We start from the raw sequence: 26,723 nt of genomic DNA on the forward strand, positions 1-26,723 counted from the left end.
AGCCTGCAAAGAGTCAGTTGAAGCCGTTAGGCTAATGAGAACACCTGACTCCAATTAACCTGCACAGAGTCAGGTGAGGCTGTTAAGCTAATTTGAACACCTGACTCTAATTAAGGCCCTTCTGCTAGTATAAAAGGGCTCACTCCAGTCAGGCTGAAGAGAGTCAGGGAGCCAGAGGAGAGGAAGTGCGGCTGAAGGGCTGGATAATGAAGACATCCTCAAACCACTGGAAAGGGAGCCCCAAGGTAAGGGTGAAGAAGGCGTTAAGAGAGAGAAGTGGGGAAGTGGCCCAGGGAAAGGTAGCAACTCTGGCAGTGAAAGCTCAGCTGCCAACAGCTACTGCCATTAGGGTCCCTGGGCCAGAACCCAGAGTAGAGGGCAGGCCCGGGTTCCACTCAACCCGCCACTACAGAAACGCCTTCTGGGGGAAGGCAGACCCCTGTCAAGACAGGAGGCTAAACTGTTCTTCAATAATCTGTAGGGACAACAGAGAATGTGGGAGTTCTCTCACCAACCTCCTTGCTGGCTTATGATGAAAAGAGCTCAGTAGACTGTACCCTGGTCCTAGAGACAGAAGGGCTATGTGGAGGGTTACAGTGAGCCTCTGAGGCTAGCATAAACCACCTGGAAGCGCGAGACCCATGGGGACAAGGTCAGAGCTCTGCAACATAATGTTAATGGGATCATATTATTTCAGACCGCTTCACTTCAGCTTTTAGCTACTTCAGAACCTTGGTTACTGCTTCATTTACTTCACTAGCAAAAGGATTACAAAACAATAATCAACGGCAATATGTGCCATTCTTTCATCTCAAAGGATCCTAAAGGGATACAGAAAGTAAAATATTTGTATTCAGGACCACTGAAATGCAGCCACCTCTGGAGTGTGCATAACCAGCACAAAGAATGCTGAAAAAGAGCGATGAACAGGGAGCAGTGGAGAAATGTTGGCCAAGGAGACAAGGGTAAATGCCTTTTCATGAGCATTTTACATGTGCACACAGAGCAGACACATCATCAGCTTGTGAAGACCCACAGAAGAGTCTCACATACTACAAACTGCATGGGGGTCAGTTTACTTGCTGCAGAAATATGGAAAGCTGTATTGACTCCTGCTGAGATGTGAACCTGTGCAACCGCAGAGTCTTTAATTTATTGTCCCCAGATTTTACTTAAGCCCTGGACTCAGTAGCTCCTCTCCTTAGACCAAAGGGGAGGGGGCCTTTGGATGCCCCCAGGAACTCAATAGGTGCAGAGAGGCTAGATATTCTGAATTTGATACTTACACCATTGCACCAGCCCTCTGTTTAGTTAAAGAAATTGCACTCTAGGAAACAACTAGAATTCTCTGAGCTGCTGTTTTAACTGGATGAAAGCAGGGGGAGGTGAGAGGGTTGTTTTTTCTGGGGATGGGGAGAGGGGATTAAAATGGGAACTGATTATTGGACACGCTGCAGTTCAGGTGAATAAATCGAATCCCCTTGGAACAAACAAGCCCAATCCCAAGGGAATTCACAGGATGTAAAACAAACCTCAGAGCCCGAACTTCAGTCACTGTGCTCATCATCCCTTTGTCCAGCAGGCAGGGGAGCAACACTGCTATAGTTCTCTGGCCCGCTGCGCCTTTGGAGGGGTCGCACATCTTCACACACACCTAAGGATAAATAGAGTCGACATCACAAACTGCTAAATCTTTCCTCAGATTTAACCCAGAGCCTTTCCGCATTCAACGGGAAAAGTTACAGAGGAACCAGAGCCAGGAGACTGGGTCACATTCAGACTTGGTGTACGTAGGTGCAGCCCACTGAAGTCAACGCAGTTGTGCCTGATCATGTCAGGTCTGGGTTTGCCCGTTATATCACCATTATTTTTCTATGGGGGATTACATGCTCAGCCAAATTCCAGCTCAGTGGTATCCCGATATTTGCTCCTGAACGGGGACATAGAGACACGAACCGTGCCGTCCTCCAAACCCAGGCATGGCATCGCCCTGGCCCTCAACAATTGGATCTAGTAACGGTCAGAATGGAAACATGGCTGCTGTGCAGGTTATTTCAGCCAGATTGGCCCAAATGGTCAATGGCTGCAACAGTAGGTGCCAAATTAGGAGAGTCTCAAACGCCAGGAAGGGCAGCTAAACCCTGTTTAGTCAGCTCCATTTCTATGTGCACTATATACTGTATATACCACCACTCTTTAACCCTCTAGAAAAAGAAGGGCACACAGGGAAGTAGATTTCAGATGTCTTCCTCCAACGTGTCACATTGATTTCAACAGGGGTTATCAGTGTGTACAGGATGCAGGATCACACCTATATTTTTTATCTCCACTGGGCTATAACTTAACACTGTACCTTAGTACCAGGGTAGTTTATATGAGAGTAATTTATAATCAAAGGCCATTCTTGGACAGGTGGAAATGAACTATTATACCCCACCACATACAACACACCCACCGCATACACAGTCTGCAATGAAGAAGTTCAATTTTACCTTACTTAAAGTTTTCAAGGCTAGTTCTGCTGCTTTTCGTACAGACTCCTACAGAAGAAGTTAAAATTCCATTAATATTTTATTTAAACTTTTTACTTTATCATTACTGACCTGGAAAGTCCAAACAAGTATTGACTAATCTGATTCATAACCTGTAGGTTACGTTTAAAAGATCTGTTTGTGTATGGTCAACCTCTTATCACTATTTGTGCATTTACTTTGTTCAGATTCCAAAAAATGGGAACCATGCGCTATGAAATCAATTTGATCCTGATTTATGGCTGGATGCCATTTTTCCATTTAAAGGAGTTCCCATGCTTTGTTCCTCCATGCCACTAATGTTAGAGGATCTGTCCTTTTCCAAAAGGAAGCATAAAATCTCTCCTGTACACTTTATTCTCTACTCAGAAGCATTGCTGAGGAATTCGGTTATATGCTGTTTTTACCAACATCATATTTAGGACTGGTTTTATCTGGCCTTTCACTACACAGCAAAAATGATGCAGTTCCAGCTGAGTTTGTGAAAGTGACAAGGCCTAACCTCCACACCTTCAATCACAGCACAATTTCAGATGCAAAGAAGCTTTAGCCCTGTTTGAACAGGCAAAGCTGGATGTTAGAAAATATAAGGATTGATCCTGTAGGACGCTGAACACACTGGCCTGCAGAAACACTTAAGCGTGTGCTTCACTTTCACACATGAGCGATCCTAGTTGGACTACTCATGTGCCTGAAGTTAAGCATTCGCTTAAGTGTTGTGCTGGGTCAGGGCCAGACAGCTCAGCACTTTGCAAGATTGAGCATAAGAGAAATGGAAAACAGTGTGTGCTGTATCCACACCCCCAAACCTACTTGCTCTCCCACAACTGCACAAGGTGCTCTGGATAAGCCAAGTGGAAAAGCTCTCAGAAGGAATCCCAACACTACAAGGAAACCATATGAAGAATTTCCCAAGCATTTTACTCACTAGGACCTGAACAGTGGTGAGCACCTATGACTTCCATTGGCTTCAGTGGGAGCTGGGGATGCTCTCAGGACCTGCCCCTAGCTAGTAACTGATACTTCGCAGAGATACTTTTCTAAACTTGCAGCAGATGGGATATTCCCTCCAGATTTGATAATTACACTTTTTGTAAGAGCTGACAATTTAACAGGAAGCTCTATTACCTTAATATCATCTTGCACTCGGAATAGGGTTTCCCAGATTTCTGGAAGTTTGTCAATAATGTCATCCAGTGGTCGACCTCTTAATAAGTCATTCAGTGCTAGACAGCTGCAAACACAGTTTTGTTTCAGACAGGGATACAATACAATACAGGAATAAAATACTAAAAGCCAAAACACCACAAAAAGCCCCACCACACATTATTCTCATCTAAACTTACTTCCAAAGGCAGGCCGTCCTTGGCAGGAAAGACCTTTGGATCTGACTCTCATTTACATTAAAGCCACTTTGCATCATTTTGGCAGTGTAAAGGGGCCTGAGAGTCAATGAAAATGTCACACACACCTACTAAAAAGCCCCTTTACACTGTCAGAAAGATGCAACGTGACCTTTGTGTAGATGAGAATCAGGCCCCTCTGTCTCCAGAATAAAGCAGTAGGCTCATGAAGCTCTATCTCCTTCAACAGATACCTTCATTATATTTCCCGGCCCTGATTCACCACTGCTTTCCTCCAGCTTGACTACATTTGATTTTGGAGGAGTGACACTGGCATAAAACTAGATTAAGGAAGTGGTGAATCACACCCGATAACTGCTACTCACCACCTTCTCCGACAAGCCGGCTTCCTCATTCAGTATGGATCTGCTTCATTGCACATTTAAAAAAATGCGTATATACCAAAGTACAACACAAAAGCACACACATTGCAACCTGCTTCCCTTTACAACACAGGCAGATGGTAATTAAAGAAACTACCATAAATACAATTTGGTTTCAAATCCTTGTAACTCACCTGGATCAAAACCAGTTTTCACCCAGACACCAACAGTACATTATATGCTGCAATAAAAGACCCCACAGCACCGAGTCTCAGAATCTGGGTCAGCTGATTCAGGCTTCATCCTCCTCGCTGGGTGTCAGAGCCCAGGCTTCAGGCCAAGCCTGAATGTCTAACCTGATGTTTTATAGCCTGAACCCCAGAGCCGGAGTCAGCTGACCCAGACCCGTCACTGAACTTTCACTGCAGGGGAGACACCGCTCCTTATGAGGGATCTGAGTGTCCACACGAGGCAGCACCAATGCTCTTCACATAAAGACGGCAATCTTTTTTCCTTAAACAATGAGGACAGCGTTTTATTCTCCCCACTCCTGTATTTCTCCAGAACTGCTGAACTAGTTTGGGTCCAACTTTTAACAACAATAAGAATGCAGACTTGGGCAGAGACCAGCCCTGGAAAACTTCAGCCAGAAAAGTGAAAACTGGAGAAAGTTATGAGCAACTGAAAAAGATGGTTTATAATGGAAATGCTTAAGCAACCTTAATTACAGCTGCTGTAATCCAGCTTTAGGTTTATTTTCTAGCCAGAGTATGATATTCTAATAAGTCCCTCTAAGTCTGGGTGGGGAGGTGGAACGGAGGCATTCGATGGATCAGGTTTGGAGCACAGATTCGATATTTATGCTGGTTTACTGATGAGCTATATCAAAAAATGTTTAACTAACAGCAGCTCATGTATCTAACTGCACCCTCCTATCACCAAGTCCTTATACTACACACTGATAAATGGATTGTCCATAGACTCTGACCATGACACAGGATACATCCACACTTCAAAACCCCTCCCAAAACCCAACCAAGCACACCACACACAGAGTGTGCCTCAGAGCCCAGGTCAACCGACTCGGGCTCATGCTACGGAGCTAAAAAAAGCAGTGCAGACATTTCTGCTTGGGCTGGAGCCTGGGCTCGGAGTTGCTCCCCGCTCACCATGTTTCAGAGCCTGGGCTCCAGCCAGAGCATGTACATGGCTGTTTTTAGCCCTGCAGCACAAGCCCGAGTCAGCTGACCCCAGTTCTGAGCCTCACTGCTGCAGGTTTTAGTTTGCAGAGTAGACATACCCTGAAACTTTTCAGGCTCTGGGACCCCCAAGAACTTTGCAATCAGAAGACCCTTTTCTTCAGAGCCTTTAGGCCAGTATCGCAGCAGGGCTGAATGGGATCCAACACTGAAACACAAGGCGTTGCGGTACATCCTACCGCAGCACGACTCTATTCTGGTGGTGGGTTCCGTTCTGCCTCCTTCCTCCTCCCCACCCCTCGGCCCTTCTCCTTTCTAAATCCACTAAAATTTCTAAAGACTTGCTGGCAGTTTTGTTTAAAGAGGAAGAGGTCACTGTTCAACTATACCTGGATTCTCTGATCCTCCACATGTTGCTGGTCAGATTGTTGAGCAGATCATCCAGAATCTCCTTCATGTATTTATCAACCTGGTGGAAGAAAAGAAAAAATCATAGACAAGGAGGAGCCTGCAGCTTCCCACCAAGGCTCTGACCTTGGAACTGGATCCACATACACGGGTGTGACTGCATGATTGGGACCGTAGCAAGCAAAAGTCCAGGTCTTTAGCTAGTACCTGCCAAGATTTTCCACCTTTCTAAGAAAGGTCTTTGTGGACGAGAGACAGTGCCCCCAGAGATACCAGCCAAAGTACAGCAAATCCTGATCAACTGGGAAAGGTCAGAGCTGACTTTGCATGAGCCTGTTCTGCTCGGGCTGGCTCTCTTGTTCCAGTTTGGAAGGGACTTCCCCTCTGCTGGTTCAGAGCCCAAGGCTGAGGGGAGCCACATTAGCCATGTGGAGGAGGGAAAGGCTAGAGCCCTCCAGCCCTTTTGTTATGGAGAGGTTTGGAAGCAGAAATAAACAGGTCTCTAGAGCCTCTGAATCTGCTTATGGAGTTTCTTATGGGGAGAGATAGGATTGGGGCTAAGAAAACTCACTAATCTATTCCAGAGTTTCAGGAGCCTAGTACTGAGCTCTCCTACCTCCTGTAGCTTGGGGACAGCTTCTTCCACTGAGTCAGCATCTGCCTCTTCCAATGAGCCACCTCCTCGCCACTTCAGGGAAGCTGATCAGCTGATCTTTGGCTGCCACAACCCCAGAGCCCTCTTCAGCCACTGATGGGTGAACTGTACCCTCACAAAGCAGCAGGGGCCCCTAGGGGCTTCTCATAAGAAAGGCAGGAAGTGCTGCAACCCCCTTCTTTATGAGGCATCAGAGCTTGAACGTGGCCCTTGCAGATGAGCTCAGGAAGGTCCTTCCATGCATAACAGGGAGTGTGGAGACATCTGTGCATCTTCCATTTCTCCCAATAAATTCCACATCCCCAGTTCTACTTGGCTATTTTAGGACCTACTCTACACAGTGACGGGTTTCCTCCTCCTCATACAGCACAGATCATCAGTGCCTTTCACAAAATGCTCCTCAGCTACTTCTTGCCGAGAATCCCGTTGAGATGCTCAAGCACGTAGCTTTGCACTCCAACACCCTACAGACCCAAATGGGACACGAGAACTCATGCTCACTCACCGCAGATTTGTCGGTGACAAGCGCATTCCAAATGCTGGTCATAGCCTGTCGAATACCCATGTTGGGATCAAACTGGTAACGATAGAGACGGGGGACCAGCTGGGGCAAAAACGGAGCTAGCTGCTCGCCAGCCTTCGTAGCGATCACGTTGAAACCGAACGCTGCTCCCTAAAAGGAGGAAGAATGGATGTATTTGATTCATTTCAGCGGACAAGTGCATCTATATTACTTGTTTAGGGCCCAATCCTGAGCCCACTGAAGTCAATGGCAAAGCTTCCACAAAGATAAGCAATGTAGGATCAGATCCCTGTTGCACCCCTGATTTGTCATTGCTCAGTTACGTTCCCTATGTTATCTGGTTAGTATAAAAGTGAAGCCAAATATTGACTTTAAGGACCAATCCCACAGCTTTGAGCCACACAGTCAGCCTCCCAACAGGTAATGCAGTGTATGTGCAGCGAAGGGAGGATAACTTAATGACATATCACATATTCTCTCTCCCTCACTCTTCTTCATTTTGAGGCACCTCCTCAGCCCTCTGATCTAGAGATGGTGAGTGAGGGGGGTATACATCTGTGCAGTAGTGAGCATTACAATAAGCAGCAGATTTTCCAAAGAAAACGTGTTCCCAAAAGGATTGGCCAGGTCGGAGTTTTCCCTGCACACACACTGTGTTGCATTTATAAAAACAGGGACTTTAAAAAAAATTTTAAAAAAAAATCTCAGGTTATAAGGAGAGAGAGAGCGCGCGAGCGAGCAAGCACTTCTCTGCATTTCTTTAAGATACTTGGGATTACTGCTTTGTATTCATCAGGGTTTAGAGGAACTCAGATGGCACTGCTTCATCAGCCCTACTGCAGTCGGAAAGCGGGACTGTCAACCCCTAGGCTGACGTGTACCTATTCACCCAAGTAGTCCCAGTAACATCAGTGTAACCAAGCAAAGTAACGGCTCAGCAGCTGAAGTAAGAGGTTCAGAGTCTAGCCCACAGTGACGATTGTTAGCATTGCTACAGTCCGTAATGTATCATAGCTGGCATTTAGCTACAGAGAGAATCTTGTGTCACAATTTTTTTTAAAAAGCATGGCAAGTAAATACAAAGAAACTCCATCTTCATTTCCCCTACTGTGGCAGGGATCTAAGATCAGTGGCAAATCATAAGGCTACTGTAACAGGGTGGCAGAATCTACAACCCCACTGAGGATGGAGTGCTCTTCTGTTAGCAGACATTAGAATCCAGCATAAAGTTGCTGTGTAAATTCTGCTGACTCATTACAGCAGGTGCAGCTTGTTAACTCCACCAGGCTACAAGAGAAAGGTGTGAACCTCTGGTTATAGGAATCGAAGGCCAGAGATAGGGAGGTCCTGCAGGAAACACCGTGACTAGTCAAGCTTTGGAAGAAAGCTTAGGCAGAGGCTTACGGTCTGCTTAAAGTGGAGTTTCCAATAAAGCCAAATCATAGTAAGGGAGCAAGTGGTGAACCTGTGCAGAGCAGACAGGGTATTTGAAGCATACAGGAGCACTGCCTGCTTGGTTATTAAAACAGCTTATTTTGTATTTCAAATGGGCTAACGAAAAAGGATATCACATTAATAAAATCTTAATTTAAAAATGTTAAAATAAACAAAAATATTTTTTTAAATTAGTTAGAATGAATAGGAATTATGGTTATTTGACTTCAGGAAGCATGACAAGTCACATTTTGGCTTTGATAAAGGGTATAATGGCTGAAGAATGTGAGTAGTTGATCTTTTGGTAAATAAAATTAAGAGCATTATTTCAAGGACAGTGATTAAAACAGCTGGTGTGCTGTGACCAGTGCTTATCACAGTCGTCTCACTGCTACCTTGTGCTCCACTTCCTTTTTGTCAAATCCACCTGTTTTTTGCCTTAAATTTAGGATTTGAGCTCTTCTTGTTAAATATTTGTACAGAAGCTACCACACTGGGCCCCAGCCCCTATTTGTTACCACAGTACAAATAATAAATAACAACAACTATAATTAATTACACAGTGGGATGTGGATTCAAGCAATACAAATAGTATTAAGATTTGTTGCAATAATTTGAAGAAATCTGTAATTCACCACTTCACATGCTGGTAGAGTCACACTAGAACACAGTATCTATGGCCAGAAATTGCACACCAATTGTTAGAAGAGGAATAATGCAATTATTGTTTTTTTGGTGGGTTTTTTTTTGGGCGGGGGGGGTTTACAACTCACATAGGTATTTGCATTGTTGTATCAAGTTACCTTGCGCGAGTTCCACATGGCATGGTGGTTGGCCAGATTCATGAATTTGTACACCAGGTCTGGTTGGCTGAGGTCACTAGCCAGTGAACAAAGCTCCTTGTAGGTAGAGAGACCCTGACTTGGGAAGGCAGAAAGGAAAAATTAGTGTAGCTTTTCAGTCACAGACAGCGCTATACCTCCCACTGAATCAAGTCATACCCTGGAGCAGAATTTAGTAAGTAATTCAGCTTAGATATAAACATGTGTCCAATCAGTACTGCAGAGAAAGAGCTACAGTAACCATTAGAGAGGCAACAAGAGTAACACAATCAAAATTCTAGACAAATAAAATCCCAGGAAGGGAGCATTTACAAGAGGAGTATATAGCTCTGTAACAGCAGTTCGGCGCAGAATTGCACCCGTCTCATGGAAAAGTCATCACTAAACCTACCCATCTGGGGTTTTGCCAAGGGCTCCCTGGAACACCACTGTTTCTCCAGTCACTTCGTGTTTGACCCTGGTGGTAAAACAGACCCAGCATTACCTTTTCCGTGCACTGTCCGGGAACAGGCTATCATTCACATGCTGTACATTCGAATACCAATGAATTTGTTTTGCTGTATTTGCCTGGTAAATTCTTCTTCTTTGGGTCCCAATCATGCAGACTTCTGTGCATGCTTAACCTCATACACTGCAAGGAGTCCCGCTGACTCCAGCGAGGCAGAACATTACACACCTGTTTAAGTCTTTGAAAGGTCAGGGTCTTACTGTTCAAGTCCAAGTTAAAAGATGCAACGTATATAAACGGCTGCTTTTTACTTTTAACTGTATCTGTTCCCATTCACTGGGGCCAAGGATCCAAACACATATTTAGACAAGGTCTCTATCCCATTCCAAAGGGCAAAATACAATTTTCATCTGCCTCTTAGTCCCAGCTACCACTGGAATTTTCCCTATATTGCCCCACTCTCCTAATTTATGGTCCTCTGAAGTTAGTGGCAACACTCCCATTGATTTCTGTGGGAGTTTTTCTAACCTTTGTCCAACCTAACTGCTTCCTCCTCTCAACAGGAGAGCTATCCACTCTACCGCAGAACCATCAATGCTTGCTATGTGGTCATTTTAGCTATAATCAAACATTTTTTAAAATATCAAAAATATTAGAAATATAACAGCAAAATTTAATTTCCAGCCATTATTCGTAGCACCAAGCAAGCAAGGGAACTCCCCTGCAGAGAGCTGCTGGGACTGTAAATAACCCAAAGCAGAAAGGACATTGGACTCTCTTGCACAAAAAAGAAATAGTTCTTCGTTAAAACTTGATCAGCACAAGATGCATTTGACCCACAAGGCAAACCCCAAAACACCTTTTTAACATTTCAACCATTCAACACAGCTCAATAGGCTAGAGTTTGTTGTACTTAGTTATCACACTGTCAGAAACATGGGGAGTAGGTGAAAGTTGACTTCCACCATTCAAATCCTAAGAAACCTCTCTCCACAGGTCTCTCTCTCTCACACACACACACACACACACACTTACTTTCAAAGTGGTTACACACACTGCAAGTTCTGTGCTCACCATACCTTTTCCCAGTCATAAGCGTATCAACAAGTGTGGTGACCAGCTCCTGTTGATCTTGTTCACTACCTAGTTCATACACTAGCCCAAGGCCTTTTGAAGCAACATCTTGGCTAAGTTCTGCAACAGATTTCATACAATAAAAGCCAAGTGTGTAAGTAGTAAGAAAAATACCAATGAAGACAGAATTAAAATAGGAGCTAAAAAAATGCGATCTATGACATAGTTAAATGACATCAAAGGTGCTGGGGCCTAAGCCAAAGCCCAGGGAAATGAACAGAAAGACTCCCCCTACTGATTTCTTTGGGCTTTTGTTTAGCCCCCTAGGCACCATTTCTTCAACTGGACCTATGCAGGTGGACCCCGTAAGGATTTAAATGGGGCACAGCCAAAGGTCTTGCCCATGCGGATCCAACTGCAGGGTTGGAGCCCTGGTACACAAACCAAACAGGGGAGCCCCATTGGTCTCCACGACACTATAATCCCAGGAGATGGGGAAAGCCTGCCTTCCAATGGAAATGTTGATGCAAACAGGTTAAGGGAGAGAGAAATGTTTCATTTGACATTTCTGCGAACAACAGCATGCAAATGTGTCCATTTTGCAGTAAAAATTATATTTCTACAAACGTCTCGCAGGGCTGAACAATAAAGGTTTAAATGGTTTTATGTAACTACACTGAATAGCAAAAATTCTCTCCCCTCTGTTAAGAAACTGTTTGTTCAAAGACAAAGCACATAGATATGGTATTACTTACCATCATTATCAGACAGAACTGAAACAAATGCACTTTGAATCTCCTTGAGATGAGACTGAAAGATGAAAGAAGAACATGTCTTTTATTATTCTGGGTTTTTACCTCCATTCAATTTCATCTAACAGGGTCTAGCAGAAACATTCAGACTATTTTACTGCTGTCACAATCGTAGTTCAAAAGACATTACAAGAACTGCACTCATTTCCTGAGAAATTAGAAACAGGCCATCTGAAGTTCTGAGATTATAATAATTATAATACTTTGCATTCATCCAACATCTTGCCTCCAACCTCAAAGCAATTTACTAAGTAACGTAAGTGTTACTCCCTTTTTTCAGATGGGGAAAGAAAGGATTTTTTGCGGGGGGCAGGGAGAGGGGGAGTGTCAAGTAACTTGTCCAAGGCTACAAACTGAGTAAGTCAGAAAGAGAACCCATATCTCCAAACTCCTAGCCCCTGTCCTCATCAGAAGATCATACTGCCTCCTTGAAGACCCATTATTTAGATGAGAACTCTGCAAAAATAACCTGATGTGGGGCAACTGTGCGAGTTTAAAATTTAGTAATAGTTTAAACCTATGTAGCATCTTTCATCCCAAAGCATTTTGTCAACTATGTACAGGCACACTGCTGCTGAAATTCATCCACCTTGGGTTGGAAGGTGGCAGCCAACTGGATCATCATTGCCTATTGCATCAGAGTGGTGGGGAGAGGAAATTTTGGCCAAAACCACTGGGGTAAACTCCTGTACTTAGGCAGAGGACCAGGGGATCTTTAGTGGTCATACAGAGTGGATAGGCCCTCAGTTTTAAGGTCCCATCCAAAAGATCCCAAACACAGTATCAGCCTATCTGCCTTTGCAGGGCAGAACTGACCCTGTGGTTCCAAGTAGTCTGGAAAATCCAAACCTGATTTATTCTTAGAGATTTAGCGTTCTGCAAAGAGAAATCCTTTAAAATGCCAGTGACACCAACCCCCTTCGCCTAAGGGAACATGTCTTTGGGGCCGTATCCTGCAGTCCTTATGGAAACAAAACCCACACTGACTTCAGTGGAAGTTAAGAAGCCTATTAAGGCTGTAGGAGCAGTGTCATCCCATGGGTCATGCAGGGGTCACATGAAGATCTCAGCAAGTCCATAAGGAAGGAAAGAGGCAAGAGCGGCGAGGAGAGAGAAAGAAGGCAGCAAAGCAAGGCAGAGGCAGGTTTTCACCTTAATTTCTTTGTGCGTATTCAGCTTCTTCACCAGCGACAAAAGCCAGATGCAGGCTGCCTGCCTGACATGGGGGTTAGGGCTGACAATGTGCTTATTCAAAACGAGGTCCAAAACCCAAGGGACCACGTCATTCACTTTCACGTCTGTTTGGATGGAAGGAGATAAGGACCATTACATCGACACTGAAACACACACATGCTTATTGTCACTTAATGCAGTCAATCAACTCATTGATAGCTCTTCACTGTGGTGCAAGCACTCACCCTTCACCGTCAAACTGCTTACTCAGGAAAAGCCCTGAGGGAGTCAATGGGAGTTTTGAATGAGTAAGGAGTGTTGAATAGGCACCTCTTGGCCAGTCTTAAAATATCCTTGGCCAAGACTCTGAACATCTGGTACAGGTTTGAAAAACCCACAACAGTCCTTGGACTAATAGGAATGGTGCAGACTATGACTGAACGTTTTAGGGTTTTCTGAGTACCAAATTCCCAAGAGAGACTCAAGCTAGCTTCTACCTGATCCTGCAAACACATATACATGTGCTTAACACTAGGCACAATTGAGATCAACAGGACTACTCATGCCTATAAAGTTAAGCATGACTGTGAGCGTTTGCAGGAATGGGGCCTAAGATTGAACCTATGGTTTTTGTAGGCAGCATTTTTCATGCTCACTTTCGTCCATATCCAAAAATACGACTAGCAAACAAAATGTGCACCTGGGTGCATAAAATCGGGTAGATATCCAAGTCCATGCACACACAAATGCAGTTTGTTCATAGCAATCCAAGCGTTTGTGTACAAAACCTCTGGCAAGAAAAACCGAAGATTCCGTTTTAAAGTCTGCTTTGGGAAATTTGGCTCTAACTGTTTTAAAGGACTTACACATATTAGATATGAAATGAGCATGGGAGAGCATAATAAATGATCAAAGCAAAAGGCAGTTAATTGTATATTAGTAAGAAGCCGATTTAAACAGCACACACTTCGAAAATCTTTTTATTGTCTCTCGATATTTTTCAGATTGGTCAAACGGGGGGGGGGGCACTAAATAGTAAAAAACAGGCAAACTGATTGGTGAAGGGACCAAACCTGCAAGGTACTGAGCACCACCTGGGAACTGCTAAGAGCCTCTAACTCCCATTAATTAGAATCAGTGTCCCAGAAGTGCTCAGCTCCATGCAGGACAGGGCCCTCAGGTTCTTCATTCCACCTCCAAATCTCCCACATCAACAATGTATACCTGCAGGAGGAGTATACTCTTCCTCGGTGACCATCCAAGCATCACGGGCAGCCACTGAGCTGGTTCCTATTGCAGCACTGGTAATGGCTTCACCAACGGTGAACTGAAGTTCTATTTGCTTGGCCTGAAAAATACAATAGGTCCTTGCTAAATAATCACCTTGTTACTGACTGACCCCAACAATTCTCACTCCAGTTCCAAGTAGAGCGGCACAGTCAAGTGACATTTTGCAGGGATTTTCAAAGCTCCCTAGTTTGGATGCTCAGCCACCGTTAAAATTGATGGCAATTCAGGGTACAAACCCGCAGGGCAACTTTGAAAACCTCAGGCCTTTACTTTTACAAAATGCTTTATGGACTATTTGACAGCCTGCTATAAAGTATTCCTGGAAGTCATTACAACTGTTCTGCGTTTGTCCAAACCAGAGAACAAAGGTGATGCAGCGTCCTTGACTGAACAACAAAAGGTTTATTCCCTTCATTCAGCTCTCAGTCATTCCTGTGAAACACTGAGGTTTTATTGTACTAGGCAGAAGTAAAATAAAAGATTCCCCTACCCACCACTTCAGGAAACAAACTGCTGTTAAATGTTCTACCCAGACACACTGAAAAGCTGAGCAGCACATTCTAACTTCAAGAGATGGAAAGAAATTCTTTTCCCCTCACAAGGGACATGCAAGTAAGATTTAGCTTTGTTCTGTGTCCCTCTACCACTTCCTCTCTATTCCTTTTACCTGCATCAGGAGCAGCGCAGGCACTGAACTTTGCTACTAGTTTAATTTATATATACATAATTTTTTACTATTACCTGTAGCCCTAAGGCCTAATTTTCAAAGCTGCTGAGCACCTACAGTTCCCACTGACTTCAATTAGAGCAACAGCGTCTCAGTTCTTAGCAGAATCAGTCCCTCAAAATTAGTTTCCTGCAAGCTCAGATAAATCCTTGTGCTCAAATAAACATTTTATACAGGAAGCTCTCCAGTCCTCTGAGAAGTTCTAGGAAGAGAAGTGCGGCCTTTTGAAAGACCCACTTTGAAGATACAAATGTCATTTTTGTTGCTTTTATGATCATGTCATATTACAGGGCTTGGCCACAGCACCAGATCTGATATTCACTAGTCACCTCTGAATTTGCTAAATGCGATCATGATCAACTGAGAAAGGGAAAGCCAACCTGCAAATGTAGAACACTACCCTAATGTGGAAGGAGTTTTTCATTCTTCCTTCCAGCATCTCATTCAGTAAATTAGCAACTCTGAAATACTGTACAGGATGGAACAAAATACATTTCCAACATAGAGCAGAGTTCCGCGATTAACAAAAAAAAAATATTGCTGATTTTTTCTAAAATGATTAATTTAACCGAGCTACACCACTCAACGTCTTTCCAATACAATTTCTGTCCTTTGTTTAAAATTTGTCACAGGACCAAGATATTTTGACATTCAATGTGTATATTTAGTACATTTTAAAAGACCAGATTTTCAGAAGTGGTCTCTAAAAGGGCCCGTTAACACAAGCACTTACACCTGTGCTTAATTTTACAGACATAAGCAATCCCATGGACAATATGTATGTAAGTGGGCACAAGACTGGGAGCTAAAACTGAGGCCACAGGTTTTACATGCACAAAACTTCTCCTCACCCTCTACCAGCCTGCTTTGCAAACAGAAAGAACAGATCTGAAAAATGGAATGAGTCACTTCAAAGAGCAGCTCCCTTTTCCCTTTGTAAATGTGGCCCAAAGTATTCAGAAGGCTAATACAAATTGGAACACTCACTGAAGTGTAAGGGATAATGTTACTGCCTTACCTCCACAGAATCCATTAGTCCTTGCAGCAGTAGTTTCTGGTGGGGAAAGTCTCCATCTCCCACTGGAAAGTAACCCAGCGTTTGTATTGCTCGCTCTTTCATCTTAAAAACAGAATCACAAGATTTTACTCATAAACCCAGCAGGCACTTTTTCAACATAGATGCCTCCTAATTTGAAACCCAGAGCTTTTATTATTACTCTTTCACACCTTCCCACTGAGTTTAATTACCAGCGGTCATAGATTCCTAGAAATCAGAGATGGGGAAAACCTACTAGGTCATGCAATACATCCTCCTGCCAGTGCATAACTTTTCCCTACAGCGCAGCACGAGCTGGACAAAAAACCCACTGGAAAATGTCTCAAGTGGTGGCGTTTCCCCTCATTCCATTTGGGGTCCAGTCCAGGGCCTAGTCCCTTTCACGCAGTACTGTTTGGGAAGTTCTTCCTGATTTTCAGCCACAATATCCTATTTTCTTAGTTTCATCCCAAGAAGATAAAAACCACAACAAATATTATTATTTATTCAAGGGATTTTCTAACAGCCTTTGGCCTAACTCTCCTACACTGAAGCCAAGGGTAAAACTCCTATTGACTTTAGTGGGATCAGAGTTAAACCAAGGCTGAGTGCTTTTTGAAAATGTCATCACCAAGGCTGTAAGGGTGATGTCTCTCTTAGCTTGATAGGTAATCACGTTAGCCTCAGTTTAACCCGAAACAAACAAGAACAAATACGGAGAGAAAATATGCCAGAAACAAAATTAACAAACCAACAAATCTTACCTTATTTGTTTCCTTGCCAGAAGGGATTCTGGTCAATAAACTTTCAACAAGATGCAGCTTTGTAAACCCGGTGCCTTCGCTGGGAATTGGCAAGGGGCCGTTCCTGCCAATTTCCCCCAGTGCTGTACAAGCAGCAACTGCCAGAAGCGGAGAGGTGCTGTCCAAAAAGGAACCTACAGAGAACCAACAGGATGACTTGGTTTTTGTCCCTACAACCTGAATGCAGTCAGAAGTACAATTTTTTTTTTTTTTTTTTTAAACAAGAGGCCAGGTTTTGCTCTCCTGTATAACAGAGAGAATCAGGAATGAAGTCAGAGTTACAATGGAGTAAAACCAATTTAAATGAGAGAAGAATATACCACAAAGGTACATCTGTGTGCATCTGCTCGTCTCTCACATGGGAGTCTATTTCTTAATTAATATTGGAGTAGTGAACATTGTTTACATCTGATCAGACAACAGTGATGGAGACATTCTTAAAGACCGGCAAATCCATCAGACAGGTGTTATTCAGCATCAAGGCCACTATCAGTAGATGCAGCCAACCTGAGACACATCCTGAACCAGTTGTGACTGGAAACTATGCTTACATAAATTCTCATGTCAAGAACCAACAGTGCCAAGGTGCAATATAATAGCCAAGAGCAAAATTACCTATTGTTTCTGTTGTGGTCTTTATGAGCTGGTCTTGTTCTGGCATGACAACAATATTTGGCTCTTCAATGTCACGCATCTCCATCATCCTGGTTTTCCTTTTGGCCAGGTACCTTCCTACAGTGAATCCCAAAGCCAACAAGGATCCATGTTGGATTTCCGGGTTCTACAGACAATACCAACATGGTAGGAAATCTACATAGACACAATCATGTGTTTTACATAAAGCGTACATGAAAAGACAGATGTATAGGTAGGCCCGCTGGAAAGGTACAGCACGAAAATTCTGAGCTATTGCCAAGCCTATGGGGCTCTCCATAGGTTGTCGATACTGTCAATGTTTTCTGCACAATTTAGGCTTCCAGGGGAGATTTTCAATAGCTAAGGGATTTAGGAGCAGAAGACCCACAGAAGGTCACTCTGCTCCTAAATTGCTTAGGATTTTTTGAAAGCCTCGCCCTCAAGTTACCAGGAGAAAAAAAGCCATCTGTAATCCTTTAGTTTATAAATATATCCTTCTGCATGTGAGCAGTGCTGTCTTCCCCAGTTTACACACACAAGAGACTGAAACAAGGAGACAAGTTCTGCTCGTGCGTACTCCAGATAAAATCCCTTCAATTCAGTTACTCAGAATTCACAAGTGAGTACACAATCTGGTCCAGTCGTTCTAGATGAGGTTAAAGCAAGAACATTAATTATTTCAGTGTTGATCTTTGAATTAGAAATGTCTAGTTAATTAGTTAATGTGTTTATCCAGTAGTCTGGATTCATTTGAAAGGATACTCTGCAGGAATAAGGCTTCAAGATTTAAAAGAAGCAAACAGAATTGCTTTTTCTTCTTTTTTTTTTTAATGTTTTTGTTTGATCCTCAACATATTACTCTAAGAAGGAAGGGAAAAAGAGTAGATCTAGGGGGGACTGGAAGATCTCAAAGAGGTAATGAAAGTTCTCGCAAAAAGTATTTCTTTTAAGAGAAGACTGAGTAAAATAAAGACTATTTTGTTTCTAATGGCTCAGCTTAGCTTTAAACATGGGAGTAGTCCCATTTGACTTCAAAAAGAACATGGTGTTAAGGTACTAGTAAAATAGCAGATTACTGAGATCTATGTAGGGATTAAAATCAAATTAGTTCTTTGGGGAAACATATCTTAGGGAGCTAACTCTTTCCTTAGACTGCAGTAGGTGAGTCGCATCAAGAAAATTATTTGCCTGGTTTCTGTAAGGAGGGGAGGGAAGGTTTGAATTCCGCATTGTTTGCAATCCTATTAGTCAAGGAACTCAGGTAAGCTCCAGAGATATGAATAATGAGAGGAGGAAAGGGGCTCAGAGGGAGGGAAGGAAGCCCCATCCAGTTGCGATAACAGTCATAGGAGGTGAAGGCTGTGGACCCTTAAAACCATGCCCTACCTAGCAAAGGTTCCTGGGTAGGAGAAAGCTTTCACTGGCCTGCAGTGAAGGGAGGGAGCTATGGCTTAGCCAGGGGAAAGGCAATGGGTGACCAGCTAAATACTTTCTAAAATCTGGGCTTACCTTTAATTGCTCATCAATAAAAACAAAAAAACTTATAACTGCCTGAGGTAGCTGGTGCAACCCATTATCATGCAATATGATGACGACTATTTAACTGACTAAACTTCTTAATAATGGTTCCTAACGGTCCTGGTTGTGCTTAGGAGAAATGTCAAATACTGACTGAGTACAGTTTCAATTATGTATTTACTTAGAAAAGTTGTTCTACTCAAATATAGCAACGTTTTTTCCTACCTCCAACAAGTAACCGACTAATTCAATGGTGCTTTTCCATATTAAAAAAAAAAAAAATCACTAAGTAATACATTCTGGACTGCTATAAGATTAACATCTTCAATTAAAATGTTGCAATTAAAAATAATACAAGAAATGGATAAAGAGAATGTAATTACATGATTGTCTTTTGCTGTCTTGATCAGTTGCTGTACAGAGGACTTCAGTTCATTTCCAGACATTGTAGACAACACTACAGAATACAACAGTGCTGCCAGCTCACGCATCTCTTCCTTGTTTGTATTCATCAGACTCTGTACGTTTTAAAAACCAAAAACAAACAACAAAGATGGAACATACTTCATTGATGGTCTAGCTTTAATACATTAGCCACCGTTCAGATGCAACTACCCACCTACACTCCATAATTTTACTCTAACCTCTTTTTACCCTTGGAATATAATTATCAACACTGAGTAACTTGCTTAGGACCCAGTTCAGCAAAGCACTCGTGCTTAGGTTTAAGCATGAATAGTCCTGTTGCCCTCAAGGGGGCTACTCACATGTTTACAGTTAGCGTGATGCTTAAATGCTTTGCCGAATCGGGTATTAAAAAAGAAATTTCATGTTCCCCAGCCCTGGGGAGCTAAAAACGCCATGGAATTGTACGAGACAAAATTCCTGTCTTGTACAATTCCATAGTGCCACAGAGTACATTTGCCTTTCGTTTGCTCTTTCCTCCTCACTTGATAAAGGAAAAAAACTGAAGAGATTAAACCTACTTAATGCGAAGGCTGCAAATGTAACAGACACAGAAGTCAAGAAATGGAAAAGTCACAGTTCTCTCAGCAACATTAATTCACCCATGTTATTTGTATGGAGTATTTTTTATTACCTAGACTGTTAAAAAGGTCTGGTTATTATGGCAGTGTTAGCATAACAAACATAATATAAACATTTGTTTCCTAACTTGTGTTTTTAAGTTTATAATCTTACTCTTTGCATTTAACTCTACACACACACACACGTGCGCGCTTGTGTGTGTAGAGAGCGATAAATGCAAAAAGTAGGGTTATAAACTTAAACAACATTCTCAGGTCACCAGAACCCTTCAGTTCGAATTGTGTGTGTGTGTGTAAATACACACACATACACACTTCAGACTGAAGGATTCAGGTGACCTGAGATGATCAGAAAAAAAAAAAAAAAAAAAAGAGGTTTATCACCACCAGAATACTGCCAATGGAGTTATATTGCTTGATTCAAAACTTACATCAGTATATTAGACTGCCCTTCACCCACCCACCCCAAGAGAGCTGCCAGAGCAGCTCCTCTCACTGGTAGATTCTTAGATGGGGAAGTCCTCCTACCCGTGAACTACCAAAGAATGGAACCGCTCTGATTGATACAAGTGAAAGATCTGGCCCTCAGAGTATGTCTATACTGCACTAAGACACCGGCAGCTGGCCCACGTCAGGTGACTTGGGCTTGCAGGTCTCTGGCTATGGGGCTGTTTAATTGCAGTGTAGATGTCTGGCTTGGGCTTTAGGCTGGGATTTGGAACCCATCAGTGGGGAGGGTCCCAGAGCCTGGGCTCCGGTGCAAGCATAAATGTCTACACTGCAGTTAAACAGCCCTGTAGCCCAAGCCTGAGTCAGCTATCACAGGCGAGCCATAGCTGTTTAACTGCTGTGTAGACATACCCCTCAGAGTCTACCAATGTGAGGGAATATAGGGTATGTCTACACTGCAGCTGGGAACATGCTCCCTGTTGTAGGGGCAGCAGTGATCTGTATAACCTGTATGTTCAAGAGGTTCCCCCCCACACTTTTTTTTTTCTCCTCTCCCTCTTTGAATACCCGTGAAGTGGCTTTCCCCTTCCCCCTCCCTCCTGGAATGCTTGTGGGATGAATGGGCTGGTTGAATAGCTGGAAGATCGGAAGAGCTCCCAGGTAGACAAGGTGTCTGGGACTCTGATTAGGCAGCAATCGCACGCCCAATGTATGGACACTGCCCGAGGTGGAGAGTGACCAACCACACGCAGCCAAGTCATCTCTAGTTGCGGGCCATGAGGAGCAGGTCCTTAAAAGGGGAAGGGGCCATCTGCACAGGAGTGCACTCACAAGCTTGTAGCTCCCATGAAGGCCCTTCGCCCGGACCACCTGGCCAGTGGTTCGCCACATTGCATTCCATTGTGCCTCGGGAAGACTGACCTTCATCACATCATCCATCGCTGCGCTGTAGGACACTTACCTTGAAGGATCCTGACATCGCCAGTGCCGTTTCTGTCCTGGGAGTGTGAGTATGCAAGTGTGACCGCCCACTCTTCTTTTGAGCTTAGCTATCAGTATGATAAACGTGCTGCTTTCTGCCAAACTCTGGTAGGTCATTAGTCTTCCCTAAGCTTACCAGCTGGCCCAATTTTGAGAAACACTCCCCAGCACAAGTAGACAGACAGATAGACAGACGCTACCTCTGCTTGTGCTAGCACACTAAAAACAGCCATGTAGCTGGGGGTAGCATGGGCATCAGCTTGGGCTAGCTCCCTGGGTATGCACTTGAGTGGCTATCCCCAGCCACCACCAGTGCTATCCCCAGCCACAATGCTAATTTTACCATGTTAGCTCAAGCAGAGCGACCACGAGACTATCAGCCCACGCAGGGAAGCACACTCCCAGCTGCAGTGTAGATGTACACTTAGTAACATCCGTCTAAAACTATGATCTAACAAACATATACCAGATCACAGAGTAATGAAGCAGAGAAAGAGAGAGAACAATGCGAACTAAACCCGCAACAGACTTAGAAAATAAAAATATTGCAAAAAAGAATCTTTCACTCCTCAAGATTACTGATCAGCTAATCAGCTACCTGGAAAATTATTAGGTCTTGAAATGCCAGATTTTGCGAAGGTGAACAGAAAAAAAATCCACGTGTGTGCAACGTACCTTTATCCAATCTATTTTGTCTGCAAATCTGGTTGCTAGTTTTTCTGGATACACCGAAACAACTTCTAGAAGACAGTACATTACTGGCAAACCTAAAGAGTAATTAAAGAATCAAGTTAAGGAAAATGAAATGCAATTTTTTCTATTTACAACTAATAGTAAAAACAGGCAAATGATGCCACATCAAGCAGTTTAATGCAAATTTAAAGATCCCAGATAAAGTTATGACTGACTTTCCGTATTATTTCTGAGTACTCTCTCTCTTATGGACATCAGACAGGCAAATATGCGTATTTCTAGTAAACTGTTTTAAAGGTACACAAGCAGTTTGTGATGAAACTTTAAATTGCCTCAGATATCTGATGAAGAGCGTCATTCCACAAGGGCACAGGCATGGACTTTTGTTTTTGCCAGTGGGTGTTGGCTCCTCTCCCTTCCCATGTGAGTGGGGCCTCAGAGGGAAGAGGCGGGGCAGGGGCAAGGGCAGGGCCTCGGGGTGCCGGGCCACAGTCCAGGCACTGGGGCAAACAAAAGATGAATCCAGCCCTGTGGGTGATGAGCACCCTCTACTTTTTTCAGTGGGTGCTTGAGCCCCAGAGCACCCACAGAGTTGGCGTCTTTGTACACGGGAACTGTTCAGGTGTGCAAAGACTGTAATAAACACTGACAATGGCCTGAAAATTCTGACACCCCAATCTAATAGATAATGTCGTGGCGCTCTCTCTCCTTAATCCCTTTCACAATTGTGTGCGAGGGAACAACTCTAAACTACAAACTGGCCTAAGACAGTTTGGGTTAGTTCTCGTTACAACCTATGGTCACTGAAGCAAAGTTCAGGGTATTGAGTATGCTTAGCCAATGCTCATTCAGAAGTTCTAGAAAGAGCTTTTCTTCTTTCCTCAGCACCATGGCCTATGGTTCCTCACCTCCAACACCAGACAACAGCTGCTGAAGAAGGCCAATATAGATTTGCACTGGGTTGGTTTCTCCACTTTTTGAGGAAGTGGAAGATGACGAGGAAGATATGAAGTTGCCAGACAGGAGGTTCCTGACATAACGGCCAATTGCCGGAGCATGGTCTTGCATGTCAGCTAAGCTCTGAGAGGCTGGTACCACGCCTGCACTATGAGCAAGACACATTCGCAGGTACAAGACTATCTAAACAGAGAAGAGAACAAGATAGGGTTAAGGTATTTCACAGGGAAACAGGAGTCAGATCCAGCAGGCGCCCCAGTCGTCAGTCTTCTGGGCGGGGGGACAACCAAAAATTGTAACTCAAAGGGTGTGCTCAGCTCAAAAAAGTTTGAAAACTGCTGGATTAAGTCATATGGGTCAAATAAAAAGGTGCTTCTAAACTGGTGTAACTTGCATCTTTTCTCAGCATGTATGTTACACCAATTTAGCATCCCTTAGCCCACATTGTGTAAGTAACACATCACCTCTGAATTTGGTTCATGGAGTCTACGGCTCATCATTGACATCAGGACCACCCTACCTGCTACCAAGCTATAAGAGCAATGTCTTGGGGGTGCTGCGTCTTCGGTCTTTGATTTCCCACAGTTGGGGGAGACCATCAGTGCCTTCTCTTGAGAGGTTAGGATGCTAGGTGTGTTCAAGGAGGCACTGTCAAAATATTCTCCTCAGAAAACCATCCCTTGCCAGTGACACACCAACTACCGAACTAACTCAAATCTCCCTTTTTAAGGAAGATTATGGAGGAGGTTGTGGCAAAGTCAGTCAGGTAAAGTCCCCAGAATTCCTTAAAGAACTGAACCCAGATTGCCAGAGTCCCAGGTTAGTGCCTTACATGCTATCACCACTGTTCTCCCAGTGTCCCATAGGTTAAATAACGACATGTAAGAATGCATCGCTATTGCAATGAGACAGACACAATTACCTCTCCAAATGTAGCAGGATTGAAAGGCAGGACTGCAGTTCCGGTCATGTATTTAGCAGGAGTTTTCATTCGGTGAGAGGCCTAAATAACAAACACATAGATTTAGCAGGGGTACACTCCAGACTGTAAATGGTATATACTTAGTAATAATATTTTCTGCTGCAACTAATTGTACCACTATCTTCCATTCAGCAAATGTAATTATAAACAAAACACTGTGCATTTGCATAATGCATTTAACCAGAAGATCTCAAAAGTGCTTCACAATAATTAATTAAGCCTCACAACTGGAGCTGGAATTTTCTTCCTCAAAATTTCAAACCAAATTATTCAAAAAACACCATTTAATTTCAAAAATTTCAAACTAAATTCCAAAAAGTCTTCCAAGACTGCCAGCTCAGGCTGGCAAGAAGCCAGGAAGCTTAGGAACCAGCAGGAAACCTGCCTGGTTTCCCAGGGAAACTCATCAAAATCAACACATTCCCACAGAATGTTTCAATTCCAACAATTCAACATCTTTCAAGAGTAAACCAGCCCTACTTTCAAAACCCCAGTAAGGTAGGCAGATATTAGTTTATCAGCATGTACGATGGCTCTAGGCCTGGATTCAACAATTGTGGAGTCAATTATGTCTTCAAATTCTTTGCTTAATTGGGGCCCTAACAAGGCACAGACAGCTTAAGCAAGCATCTGAAGTCAAATGAGCGAATGAGTGGAAGACTTTGGATCAGAGTCCACGACTCAAGACTCTCGAAACACTGGATCTTACTCCTCCTTTAAATTTAGTTCTCTAGATTTTGAAGACAAGAGTTAAGCTCATTTACGTAGGGAAGTCATTTTGCACACTGATCCTGGCCGTAAAGTGTTCCTTACATGGACCAGCTCCAGCACACATTTATTATTCACCACTTGCATATGAAAAACAAACACGTAAAGGTGTCTCAGCAAAGGGGAAAACTTGGTCTTGATGCTTCTGTTAAAGACAGACCTGAATAATGATGGGGGTGTGGACAGGGGGTTCTCCTGTTTGTTTTTCACACTAGAAACTCAGGTTGTGTCTAATCTGAAGGACTCTGCGATCCTGAGTGAACTAGTGACATCACAAGAGCCACGAGAACAAAAAAAGTGAACTGAAAGGGATTTTTAGTCACATTGATGAAAATTCTGGGTTTTTTTTAAAACACCTATTTAACCGGAACGACTCCTATCCCGGATAAAGGAAGTTCTTGCTAGAAATTCAACACCATCTCCCCTCAGTTCAATGACATCTGCTGAGGACACAAAGTTGGGGGGTATTATCCATACACAGGCAGATCGTAATATTATACAGCAGGACCTTGAAGACTGGAGAAACAGAAATGGGATGAAATTCAATAGCACAAAGTGCTTAGTGTCTAATATGAACCACCAGCTTGTAGCAGAAATTCTTCAGTTGGAAGTGACAGAGGAGGAGAGTGACCTAGGTGTACTGGTCAATTACAGGATGACTATGTGCAACCAATGTGATGCAGTTACGAACAAGGCAAACGGGATTCTAGGATGTATCAGGAGAGGCATTTCCAGTGGGGATAGGGAAGCATTAATGCCATTGTACAAGGCACTGGTAGGACCCATTTGGAATACAGGGTACAATTTTGTTCACCCGTGTTCAAGAAAGATGAATTCAAACTGGAGCAGGAGCAGAGAAGAGCAAGTAGAATGATCAAGGCCAATGAAGGATCTAACTTATGAGATGAGACTGGAAGAGTTTGGCTTGTTTAGCTTAGCAAACGGTGCTGAGAGGGGATATGACTGCTCTCTAAAAATACATCAGGGAGAGTGAAGAGCTATTTAAGTTAAAGGACAATGCTGATACAAGAACAAATGTGTATAAATTCATAGCCATGAATTTATCTTATGTGCCTAAATCTCATGCTTCAGGACTTCTGCCAGTCACCTGCAGGGGGTCAGGAAGGAATTTTCCCTCAATGCATTCCGGATTTATTTTAATCTCCTTCCTCTGAAGCATCAGAGTTGGCCAGGGTTGGAGATGGGCCACTGGACAGGATGGGCCAGGGCTCTGAGGTGGCACCAAGCATTCTCTCTCTCAGCTACTTGGCTAACTGGTTCTTGCTTACATGCTCAGGATCGGATCACCATCTGTGGGGTCAGGAAGGAATTTCCCCCAGGTTGAACTGGCAGTGACCTTAGGGGTTTCTGCCTTCTTCTGCAGCGGGTCATTTGCAGGGATTATCTGGATACATCTCAATTGTTTCCCTGCCATTACAGGGACCTTGGGCACTAACACATCTCAGTCCCTCCCGTGCTTTGCCTGGGGCACATAATATAGATTAGTTTCCTGTGGGCTACAATACTTTTGTCTAATTCCATTCGTTGGGTTTAGCGTGCTGGCGTTAATAACCAGTGGTATACAGAAGCTCAGACTAGATGACCTGGTGATCCCTTCTGGCCTTAAACTCTATGACTACGACATTGAAGTATCAGCTGTCACAATGAACATCCCTGAGACCTCCCAGAGGTCCTGCTAGAAAGGCAGTTAAGTTCCAATTTGACATCCCTGATATTCCTAAGGAAGAAAAAAAAACATGCAGAAAAAAACCCTTTTAAAACAAGTCATTTCAGACTTTATACTTCATAAGAAAAGCAAAAAAGGGCACAAGCCCATTATTTAAATCCGTACAGGTCGCCTTTAAGTGCACACAGAGGGGAACAAACTGCTAGAGCAGTATGTCACATCAGGCCCTGGGGCATCTCACACTGTAGGACTCACACAATGTCATTTTCATTTTTCTGCTGAGTTAGTATGAAGATGAGTAATTAATCCTTTGAGTTAATAGCA

The 26,723-nt window shown here is 43.4% G+C and overlaps 1 protein-coding gene across 6 annotated transcripts in view; it reads right to left on the reverse strand.

The window, feature by feature from the left end:
• The window catches only part of ECPAS (Ecm29 proteasome adaptor and scaffold), a 90,163-nt gene that overhangs the window by 24,901 nt on the left and 38,539 nt on the right, over window positions 1-26,723 (reverse strand). For all 6 annotated transcript variants that reach the window (XM_073345601.1, XM_073345606.1, XM_073345603.1 and 3 more), the window contains 18 exons: window positions 23,885-23,965; window positions 22,914-23,145; window positions 21,988-22,079; window positions 19,219-19,353; window positions 17,297-17,462; window positions 16,643-16,815; window positions 15,861-15,962; window positions 14,050-14,173; window positions 12,805-12,950; window positions 11,596-11,650; window positions 10,846-10,960; window positions 9,710-9,775; window positions 9,280-9,397; window positions 7,025-7,192; window positions 5,846-5,925; window positions 3,660-3,765; window positions 2,493-2,540; window positions 1,533-1,654 (listed from right to left, as the gene is read on the reverse strand). In XM_073345601.1, coding sequence (XP_073201702.1) covers window positions 1,533-1,654; window positions 2,493-2,540; window positions 3,660-3,765; window positions 5,846-5,925; window positions 7,025-7,192; window positions 9,280-9,397; window positions 9,710-9,775; window positions 10,846-10,960; window positions 11,596-11,650; window positions 12,805-12,950; window positions 14,050-14,173; window positions 15,861-15,962; window positions 16,643-16,815; window positions 17,297-17,462; window positions 19,219-19,353; window positions 21,988-22,079; window positions 22,914-23,145; window positions 23,885-23,965 — 2,129 coding nt within the window. The remainder of the gene's footprint in view (window positions 1-1,532; window positions 1,655-2,492; window positions 2,541-3,659; window positions 3,766-5,845; window positions 5,926-7,024; window positions 7,193-9,279; window positions 9,398-9,709; window positions 9,776-10,845; window positions 10,961-11,595; window positions 11,651-12,804; window positions 12,951-14,049; window positions 14,174-15,860; window positions 15,963-16,642; window positions 16,816-17,296; window positions 17,463-19,218; window positions 19,354-21,987; window positions 22,080-22,913; window positions 23,146-23,884; window positions 23,966-26,723) is intronic.

Source organism: Lepidochelys kempii, chromosome 5 (genome assembly GCF_965140265.1).
Source record: "Lepidochelys kempii isolate rLepKem1 chromosome 5, rLepKem1.hap2, whole genome shotgun sequence".
Lineage (NCBI taxonomy): Eukaryota > Metazoa > Chordata > Testudines > Cheloniidae > Lepidochelys > Lepidochelys kempii.